The sequence below is a fragment of the Simochromis diagramma genome, unplaced genomic scaffold, assembly GCF_900408965.1.
Source record: "Simochromis diagramma unplaced genomic scaffold, fSimDia1.1 OVJJ01000669.1, whole genome shotgun sequence".
In the NCBI taxonomy this organism is placed as follows: Eukaryota; Metazoa; Chordata; class Actinopteri; order Cichliformes; family Cichlidae; genus Simochromis; species Simochromis diagramma.
In genome coordinates this window covers 2,834,994-2,845,797 of record NW_024387458.1, presented here as the reverse complement: position 1 = coordinate 2,845,797, position 10,804 = coordinate 2,834,994, and the positions used below count along the sequence as shown (strand labels likewise).

The following is a 10,804-nucleotide window of genomic DNA, read 5'->3' as shown; positions in this document are numbered from 1 at the left end:
TATCTTAGCCACAAACTTCCTCCAAATGTACCACGTGGACGTTTTGTTTTCTAGACCCATGAAAATAATATTTATATTTATGCCGCTTCGTGTTTGCACTTTTCGCCCTCACCCCTCGTTTTTTATATTCATCGTGGCCCAGTTACAGTGTAATTGCTCGCCATTCCTTCTTGTTGTGTCCGGTTCTCATCGCTCGCGTGGATCAAACGCTCGAAATGACAGAAAAAAAACAGCGAGTTATTACGCCTCTACCACGGTGCGCGTTCGCCCCCCCTCCTCCTAGTCATTGGCCGGGCGCGGAGCCGGTGGGCGGGCCGTGCCGGTGCGCTACTGTTTAAAACGCTTTGGGGGAACTCAGTGCGAAGCACATAGTAGAGACCGGTCTTCCAGAGAGATGAGAGAAGGTTTGTGGTTTTATCCTGTTGATTCCAAAGTAATAATAATACAAAACTGAAAATAAGCAGACGCACGAAGACGACGCTGGTTGTAAAAGAACCCACAAAAGCCCCCCAAAAAACCCAAGAGGAAGTCTGGATTACTATTTCACCGAGGTGATTCCAACCGGTCTACAAATGAGCACCAGGTAGATGAGACGATATTTTCTTTTAAGTCGTTCCTTGTACAGATCTACTGCTCTTGCGCTTTAATGTAAGATGTTATGCTTTATTAGGTGCTTTACGCATGTCTGAGGAGCGTGTGTGATGTTTGATTCTCCACACGCAAGCTCCCTGGCTTCTCTGTTGTCACAGAAGTCAGATGGCCCGCCAAAAGTTTGACTTTATCATGTCATAACCGCTTCAAGCTTCACACTGAGGTCCCGAGTGTGACGCTGCGGTTGAAGCGAAACCTGCGGGTCTTTGTCAGTCTGAGGGTCTGTCCGTCTCTGTGCGGGTGATTGCATCAGAAGGCAGCTCCTTTTTTCCCCTCGCACCTGTTAACATTTGTCGCTGGCATCTGGTGCAGTCTGAGAGCAGCTCTGCCCGCCTCTTTACGATTAGATACTCTATTAGCGACGTTTAAAAGGCTAAAAAAAAAAGTGTATAAAGCAATAATAATAATAAAACAACAGTTTTGATTTTGAGTCTACTTATTCAGGCAATGTTGTACAACAGTTTTTTTTCTAAAATAGTTAAAAATTATTAAAATTCGGTCGTTTTGAATGAGAAAAGGAAAACACGCTGTATTCGTGCAGTATTTCTGTACTGCGCACTTAAGCCATCGTGTGAAGAAAAAAATACACACTGGTCAACAGTGCAGCTTACACTGCAATCAGCATGCACATTAAATAATGTACTGATGGGCTGAACTTTACTCAACTGTGCCTTCTCTCGTTTTTTTGAAGTTAAATCAAAGTAAGTAAAAGCCCAAATTGCATCAGCCAGTTAAACATCCTGCAGGTGTGAAACTTCAGTATGACTCAGCTGTGGCAACATATTCTGTGCTTTAAGGGTGCATGTGATACCCTCCAGGCCCGGAGGAACTTTCTGGGCTCTGCTGCCAACTTCTTTCCCATCTTAAAGCCTCATGCCACAAGGAGAAATCGATCCTAACACACGCAGAAAAAACATAACAGGGCACTGGAGGCAGTGCTGGGTCGATATAGACCCTGTTGCTAGGAAAATTAATGAGAGGTGTTTTAGTTGTGCTGAGAGAATCCTCGTGGGGCAGCTGTTATCGCAGCAGAGAGGAGAAACCCCTGAGGGCTTTGTGAACGTCAACAAGCTGCATGTTTCTTATGCACACGTTTTTTCCTCAAAACCTATCAAAAAATGACAAATTTCCACCCTGAAACTGACCTGGTGAAAGCTGAATCAAGTTGAATGTTTTCACACATTTAGTGTCTCCTTGAAACCTTAAAATCTTTCTTACTAGCTAGATAATGTCTTAATAATGGTAGTAGTACATAATAAAATGAACTTTAAGTTGCGTTAGCTAAACAGCTTGGGTGACTTTCACCTCACTGAGCACCTAGAGCCATCTACATCTGAAAAAATTTTTTTTTTTTGGGGGGGGGGGATTTTCAGTCGCAGGTTGTTGTGCATGCTCAAATTTTGCTGAATATTGTTTGAGGGATGAGAGGAAGGAAAATAGTTTGCATATCTGGGCTTTCTCAGTGTAAATAGTTTACATAATCCATCAGCAGTGCAAGACCAGCAGCACGAGATCCCATAGAAACACATCAGCCCGCAGTCTGGCAAGAAATGACCAGGTCAGCATGGCACAGCCAAGAAAAATAAGTCCACTTTGTAAATGGCCAATAACGGGACCTGAGTGCAATTACTGTGTGGCCTCTCTCAGTGGAAGCTGAAATGTTAGATGAGGGTTAAATATCACTGTTGTTGTTTGTCATAACTGGATGAAATATTGTTGGCACAGAGGTGAGCTTTTCTGGCCCCGTGTATTAAGTTCTTGATGGTTTTTCTCAGGCTGCATGCACGTCTGACAAGCTATTGCGATTTCATGTTCAGCAGGCTCAGTTACCTTTATGTATCTGGATGCTAGTTTTCCTAATTGACACCTTCTGTCTCTGTTTCCTTGTAGCACTTGACATTGATGAGGCCCAGTCGCCCAATGAAAGAGGAGTGACCACTTCACCCTCCTTTTGTTGCACTGCATCCAGAGGCCAGTGAGGCTGAAGAGGGATCCCTTCAGCCCGCCTCATTTTGTAACCATTTCCTCTCTGAGTTGGTCCCAGAAGTGTTTCAAAACTGTTTCTCCAACGCTTTTTCCAGAAACTTAGACTGTTTTCCAAAGCAGAAGCAGCACAGCCCTCCCAGACTGAGGTGATGGGAAGCGTGCGAGCCAGCCGCTACAGCATTGTGTCATCAGAGGAGGACGGCATGAAGCTTGCCACAATGGCAGTACCCAACGGCAACAGCAAGGGCAAGGTGCACACGAGGCACCAGCCGCAGAGCAGATTTGTAAAGAAGGACGGTCACTGCAACGTGCAGTTCATCAACGTGAGCGAGAAGGGTCAGCGGTACTTGGCTGACATCTTTACCACATGTGTGGACATCCGCTGGAGGTGGATGTTCATCATCTTCTGCCTGGCCTTCCTCCTGTCCTGGCTGTTCTTTGGCTGCGTCTTCTGGCTGGTGGCCATCTTTCACGGGGACTTAGAAAATAATGACCATCCATGTGTCTCCAATGTTAGCAGCTTCACTGGTGCCTTCCTGTTCTCCATTGAGACTCAAACGACGATCGGTTATGGCTTCAGATACGTAACGGAGGAGTGCCCAGTGGCTGTCTTTATGGTGGTGTTCCAGAGCATTGTGGGCTGCATCATTGACGCCTTCATCATTGGTGCAGTCATGGCAAAAATGGCAAAGCCCAAGAAGAGGAATGAAACACTGGTTTTCAGCCATAACGCTACAGTGGCCATGAGGGACAACAAGCTCTGTCTGATGTGGCGTGTGGGCAACTTAAGGAAGAGCCACCTGGTCGAGGCACACGTGAGAGCCCAGCTTCTCAAATCCCGAACAACAGCGGAGGGAGAGTACATCCCCCTCGACCAGATGGACATAGATGTGGGCTTTGACAGCGGAGTCGACCGCATCTTCCTGGTCTCCCCGATCACCATTGTACACGAGATCGATGAGGACAGCCCTTTCTATGACATGAGCAAACAGGACCTGGAGAACTCGGAGTTTGAAATCGTAGTCATCTTGGAGGGCATGGTCGAGGCGACGGCGATGACCACACAGTGCCGAAGCTCCTACGTCGCCAGCGAGATCCTCTGGGGCCATCGCTTTGAGCCCGTGCTCTTCGAGGAAAAGAACTATTACAAGGTGGACTACTCCCGCTTCCATAAGACATACGAGGTGTCGAGCACCCCTCTGTGCTGCGCCAGAGACCTGGCAGAGAAAAAATTCATTCTCTCCAACTCAAACTCCTTCTGCTATGAAAACGAGATGGCTCTGGACAACAAAGAGGACACAGACGAGGGGAACGGGGGCAGCGTCGGCCCTGATGGCACTCAGACAGACAACATCTCAGAGAGCGAACATAACCAAGCCATGGTGCCTCTAGAGCCCCGGCCTCTGAGACGAGAGTCCGAAATATGACTGTTAAGACATCTCGTGAGAGATTTTCCGAGAGTCGCATCTCTGCTCTGAAAAGGCACTACGAGCCAAGCTGGGTTAGAGTTAGAGGCCAACCCAAACGGTACTGCTGTGGAAAGTGGCAGTGAGGTGTAAGACTTTGTCCTGATGAGTCTGCTTGAACTTTGCATACAGCATGACAAAACACAGCACTATGAACCATGTGCATATCGCAGAATGAATTCTCCATCAAGTCCCCATGAATGTGTGCTCAGTGTCCGGTGACTGCAGAGAGGACGGAGGCTATTGCAATGACTTGAAAACTGCAGGCATGTCTCAGTTGCTCTGTCCAGCGAGAATGACGCTCTTTCAGAAAGGTGTTTTGTTTTTTTGTTTTTTTAAGTTCTCTAGTGCTGCTAGAAAAAGTGGAAGTTACACAAAAAACCCTTTAAAACACTTTCATTTTGACACTGTCACAGAACCAAAGAGTTAAGAAATCGGATGTCTGGAACAAAGAAGGTACACGTTGTTTGTTCATGAGCTGGCCTCATAGCAGACGTCACTGAATGCAGTTTTCGCCTGCAATAACCTGTAGAGAACTTTCCTTTGACTCGATAGCACTGATTCTCTCAGCTTTGTGCTTTTGCAGAAAATGTTTGAGCTGGTCAGACTGATAGAAACATGCCTGCTTGCGTCAAGAGAGCCGAGCAGGGTAGTATTAACGACATCAAACTGACAGAAATCATTAATTTAAACTGAGACTGGGGTAATATGAGAATCTGAATGTTCTTAAAAGTGCTGCTATGATGTTGCTTCTTTTTTTTTTGATAATGACTATGACAATGCCAAAGAGTATTATTATTATTATTATTATTATTATTTTTATTATTATAGTTATGTTTCTGAAAAAAAACAATTAGATTTGGTACAGAAAAAGTAGAAAGTTTAGGCCGTTTAATGTAAGGTTTGTTTTTCAAAAACATGTGTACAGTTTCTTTTCTTTTCTTTCTTTTTTAAAATGTCGATTATCTGTATCTGGAGCCATTTCATCAAGCCGTAATCTGGACCCGTGTAATGAAGAAGGTGGTCATGTAGTGGTAAAAAAGCAACACTGACGAGTTCTTTTGATGGGCCAGATTTTTCATCTTAAACACAAGAGTTCATTTCAAGGCAAACCTTTATTTTTAAGGTTTGAAAATACGAGTCAGTGTATTGGTGTCAAGAAATCAAATACATTAAAAGAAATTTTTAAATAAATAAATATCAAGTCTCTACGTAAAGCCGGTTTCCCTTTGTGCTGAACTAGAAATCGGCCTCAACACCACTGGAGTTTTCATTCTCTGTTGTAACGCTTTTGTTTTACTTGAGAATGTAAGATTTCAAAGAAACAAAAGTACTGTAACTGCACAAGAGTTTGCATCAATACACGTTTATATCCTGTATCTTTTGTGACAGAAAGCCGCTGGGCTCAATAGGCAGATCCTACACGTGTAAATACCTCCCTCCCTGTTGCAGTTGTTTTGTATCAGTCTTCCAAATGTACTGCAAAACCACAGAATGTACAGATTTTGTATTATTATTATTATTGTTATTATTATTATATTGTACATGGTATTATATTGTTCTTTTACAATAAAAAGTCAATCGGAATCAACTCGTGTTGCTGGTTTAAATATCTTCTAAAGGGGCAAGGACTATTTTGCATTAATTGTTGCAAATGCAAACACAATGTGAGTGAATTCAGAAGCATCAATTATTGCGGTATTGTAGTAGTTTAATTTCCGGAGGAAATGATGAAAAATCTTATTTTGAGCAAAAGTCTGTAAAATTTCTCAGCATCTTTTGACACTTTTTATTCATTTTGGTAATAAAAGACATAAACGCCCAACTAAAAAGCCTAAAAAGTGCCCCGAGGCTTTTTAAGCGGTGAGAATGGCTTCAAGAAGGACTTTGGTTTATCTCAGGCAGGATGTTTGGTTTCAAAGTGCGTCGATAGCCTGGTTGGCACCATGTTAGCATTAGTCAACTACCCCTAACAGACTTCCGTCACTGGTTCAGATGAAGATCATAAAATGGCTATTGTCTACTGGAATGAATGCTCGTAAAGAACTGATAGAGTAGATCAACATTTCATTCAGAAATTTTTGTGCCCTTGTGTAATAATGTCTTCATGTCTTCTATAATAAAGCATGGCAGGGTTAGTGGCTGCAGGCAGTCAGTGCAATTAGCTTTCACATCAATCTGCTTTTTTAGTAAGTCATTTTTTAAATATTATGCATTTATCTATTCATCTACATTCTACAAATGAGACTTAAAGACTAACTTAAGGAAACAAGAAGTGAAAATGGATCATTATCAGCATAATTAAACCCAGATCCACAGTCTCTTATTCATGGATTCATCAAATTTAGTTTGTTTCCTCTTAAATGATTTTTAAGATTAAAGGTGCGATTCATAAAGTAGCACAACCCAAAGCTTAACAAATGTGTGACTCTCAGGGATCGTGCTGGCAGTCGTGGCTGTGACACTAACCAGCCACCTCGTCCTGCTTCCCACCAGCCCAAGAGGGATTAACACCTTCTTTTTCCTCTCTTGCTTCTGCATACTTGGGACTCATCCATCCCTCATCCTGCCTTCCATCACTTTCTCTCATCTGTCTTTGTCCTTTGTGTAACATCTGTTCTCTCGCTCTCTCTTCTTTCTTTTATTCATTATGAGTCATCATGAATTCAGCTCAGAATCACGGAATAAAGTCTTTAACAAGTTTGCCTCTGGGTCAAACTATTCAAAATTTCAGACACTTTTCCGTTTACATTTTTACGTTTTCACTTTGCTCATTTACCAACATCATTTAACGGCTTAAATTTGTATAGATGGATCCAAAAAAGCCCCAAAATATTGTATCTCTTTTGTAAAAGGTGCCAAAGAACAATCATATTTACACTAAATGTTCATCCATCCATTTTCTGCCACTTATCCAGGTCGGTCACACAGTGGGAAGCAGTCTAAGTGGACTGAAAGTACCCACTAAACCAGTGACCCCCACCCCCTCCCGGCTGTGCCAAGAAATTCTGACCACAAACGCTATGAACAGAATCGGTGACAAAGGGCAGCCTGAAAGAGTCCAACCACAAGCTGGACATCCTGCCAGCGATGTGGACCAAATCTCTTACTACGATTAAAGAGAGTCTGAATGTCCCGCACCAAAACGCCATTCATTCTGGATTGGGCATGGCCGCCTCTGTTGTGAGCAGGTGTGGCTCAGGATGTCGAGCTGCTGTCTGCTAAGAAGGTTTGATCCTCGACTCTTTTGAAATCGGCCCCTAAAGCTTTATTTGCTGTGCGAGTTTACATGAGATATAATCGAGTTTGTGTTTTATCGTTTTAAAAGCACTTTGAGGTCTCAGTAAGAGTAGGAAACCATACATGTATGAATACAAGCCGAAGATGTGGGCACCTTACCATTTGTTGCCCGATCAGATGTCTCCCTGATGTTGTCACGTGATGGATAAGAATCTGAAACACTGCACATTTCACATTTGTGTTCAGAGCTGATGAGAAGCATTTCATTGTTCTTAGAAAGCGAATAAAGAGGAAACATTATTCCCATGCTTTGCCTCAGCTTCTTCAACCTTTGCTGGTTTTATTTAACAGCGCAGACATGGAAAAAAAAGCTGGAACTCACCCCAAGTCAATGGAAAATTCCTTTACTGCTAAGGAAGACTGACACGAATGTCAACTCGCGGAGTCAGTACTATAGTGGGCTTTGAACGTGATGCTGCAGTGTGTGTGTGTTACTGTGTGCTCCTTTCATCTTACATAAAGCAGCTACGTTATCTGATTCATCTCAATCACATCGAGAGGGGCAGACAGAGAAAATGAGTCAGAGTTCTTTCAGTTGCTTATTAAAATCAGGATCTGTGTTTCATATTTCCTTCACGAGACATAATTTTAAATGGAATTTCATGCTTTGATCCACAGCAGACAACACAAAGAGGAAAAGATTAAAATAAAAAGTGTATACAAGTCCAGAAATCCTCCGTCTTTATGTGTTTTGTTTTGGGTTTCTCTGAACACAGAACTTGGCACCAGTTTACCCCTGAAGGGCGACACTGGTGGGAAAGTAAGGAGTTACTTTCCGGTCACACCATTTCATATTGCATTTATTTATTGGATTATTAATTTAAAGTTGTGACCAGGAAAGCCACATTGAGGCTTACTTCCTGCCTGAAAGGAAGAATAGTGGCACATTGTTGAGCGCTGTGTGGAAGCTCTTGCTGCTGTAGGTGCTCTCACTTCTGTGTTTCTATTGTGCAGCTCTACTTGCGCCCTGTTTATGAAAACAATAACACTGTGTATCAGTGGAGTAAACATCCAAAGGTAAATGTTAGGCCAAACTCTATTATTCTGTGTAAACGCCCGAGATATCAAATATCCAAACAGTTTACTTTTTATCACTATTTATTTGTGTTTTATACATCACGCTCAGCAGCTCGTTGAGCCCTGTTCAAACTTTCAGAGCTACGACCGTAATCTGGAAACAACAATGCAGGAGTAAAAAGCTTGGACCTGCAACACAAACACAATCTGTGCTCCTGAACTATAACCGGAACCCCTGGCTTTTATCGAAGCTTCTGGGAACCTGACGTTCAAACAGCCCCAGCTGTTGCCCAGACCTGTGATCCTCGCTGTGTTTTGTCTTTAGCCCAACCAGAGTCTTCCTGCTTCACACGGACCCCCGCCTGGTTGTACAAAACCTCCATCGCTTAAGGTGGAGGGCTCGGAGCAGCTCAGATGCTCCAGGGCGGGAACGACCGAGGTCTTAGGTCAATTAAGACTTCTTGACCTTGCTAGTGGAGTGTCTGAGTTATGACCCATTTGGATGGAGTGGAAATTCTGGCTTCCTGTTGCAGAATCACAGTGTTGCTCATGACGACATTATCAGTGCCTGCTTCGTGCAGTCAGCTTGAAAAATGGTTTTCCTCCTGTGTACGTAATACTTTCCAAAACAATGGAAGTGAGAGCTGAAGAGCTGTAATAACGGGAGAACGGATACAATCAACTGAAGGGTGTAAAGCCGTGCTCATACTTGGCCAGTACTCACTGACACAGAGCATGTTAGGAAAAAGCTGCTGGAGGAGGAATCGAATGGCAGCGTTAAATCAAACATTCAGCTGAATCTGAGGCTCCATTCAGCTTTACAGTGAAGTGAAGCCCATTGTTTAACTGCTGGGCTACAATTCTGTTGTTTTTGGGCAGCGGCAAACGGCACCAGGGAGTAGCTGGTGAGCTAATTAAAGCATGTAGGAAGTGGTAAAAATAAGTGGTAGTATTTGTGAACAAGCTCTGCACACTGATTTGACAGAGAGACACATAGAATAAATAATAAGTCTGTGATTAAAATCCTAAATCTGCATAGAGCTGTAGTGCAGGCCAATAGTTGCCTCATCAAACAAGTGCCAATCTGCCCATCTATTATCAGAGAGGCTCTGAAACTCATCCCAGGTGAAATAGCACCTATCCAATTCAGGGACACAGAGGCTGGCGGGTGGGGCGAAAAGCGAAGTACGCCCTGGACAGGTCACCAGTCGTTTGGTTGTCATTCATGTTTTCGAGTAAACACTAAAAGACAGCATATCAGCACAAACACCTCATGTAAAGTGTCAGGCATGGTGGTGGAGGGGTGAGGATTTGAGCACCTTGCACTCACTGAGACTACGTCCACACTAGCCCGGATAGATTTGAAAACGAATCCACACCATCGTTTTCCATCGTTTTCAGAGTTGTGCGTCCACATTGAAACAGCCCAAAACGCTTACGTTCCAGTACTGCGCATGCGTGAAATGCAAGAGATTCGGCCTGCCTCATTTCTGTCTGCCGTTTATTTACTTTCCGGCTCTTTGAAACGTTGCGGCAAAAGGTCGAGGAAAAGCACCGAGTTTTTTAAACGGACTAACAATGAGGTGGAGTTGTTGCTGCGAGTAACACAAAAATACAAAGTTGCAAAAGCGAGTGAGACTTAAAAACTTTGAAGAAAAGCTACCTGGAGCATGTACAGACTGATATTAATCTTTAGTAGGGCTGTCAAAACTGACCGCAAACAAAACAGATGCTGTATAATGCCCTCTGCTATCTTAGTTTAATTGGTCACATGACTGCATCATATGACTAACATGCATCATCGTTTTAGAAAGTCTCCGTTTTCGAGTGTCCACACTGCAACGCAAAAGCACCGTTTTCATATGTATGTGTTTTCGACAGCGTTTTCAAAACGCCTCGTTTTCCATGAGTGAAAACGCCGTCTCAGTTTGGACGGGAGGCCAAAACGGAGAGAAAACGTTTTTCAAACGAAAACATATTAGTGTGGACGTAGCCTGAGTCAACCATGGGCTACAGCCTGGCCCAATCTCAAGCACAGCAGCAAGCTGCTTTGGTTGAGCGCAGACCTCAAACTTACTGAAACGCTGTAGCCAGGCCTTAAGAGAGCTGCGCAAAAGCCAACTCAAAACTGCAGAAAAGTTGTAGATTAGAGTGAGTCAGAATTCCTCCACAATGAATGATGGTTGTTCTACAAGTTATTGAGTCACAGCGTGTAACTAGTTTTTCACAGGACTTCTGTGAAAACTTAAATTTTTTCCCTGCTCAGTGTGGTCACCACCTCTTCTGGATTTTTCAGATATTAGTATATACTTTTGTACATTAAGACTTTAACACCTCTCTATAAATGTGTCATATTAATAAATAAATGCAACTATTTACTCCAA

At 43.2% G+C, this 10,804-nt stretch overlaps 1 protein-coding gene across 1 annotated transcript; it reads left to right on the top strand.

The window, feature by feature from the left end:
- Positions 1–360: 360 nt before the first annotated feature.
- kcnj2a (potassium inwardly rectifying channel subfamily J member 2a) lies at positions 361–5,843 on the top strand. The gene is made up of 2 exons (XM_040014379.1): positions 361–583; positions 2,542–5,843. Exon 2 carries the CDS (start codon positions 2,787–2,789, stop codon positions 4,062–4,064), a length of 1,278 nt encoding a protein of 425 aa, XP_039870313.1. The 5' UTR covers positions 361–583; positions 2,542–2,786; the 3' UTR covers positions 4,065–5,843.
- Positions 5,844–10,804: the final 4,961 nt, after the last annotated feature.

Bases quoted from the DNA above. Each gene is read 5' to 3' on its own strand.
- kcnj2a (XM_040014379.1), top strand. From the start codon at position 2,787: ATGGGAAGCGTGCGAGCCAGCCGCTACAGCATTGTGTCATCAGAGGAG.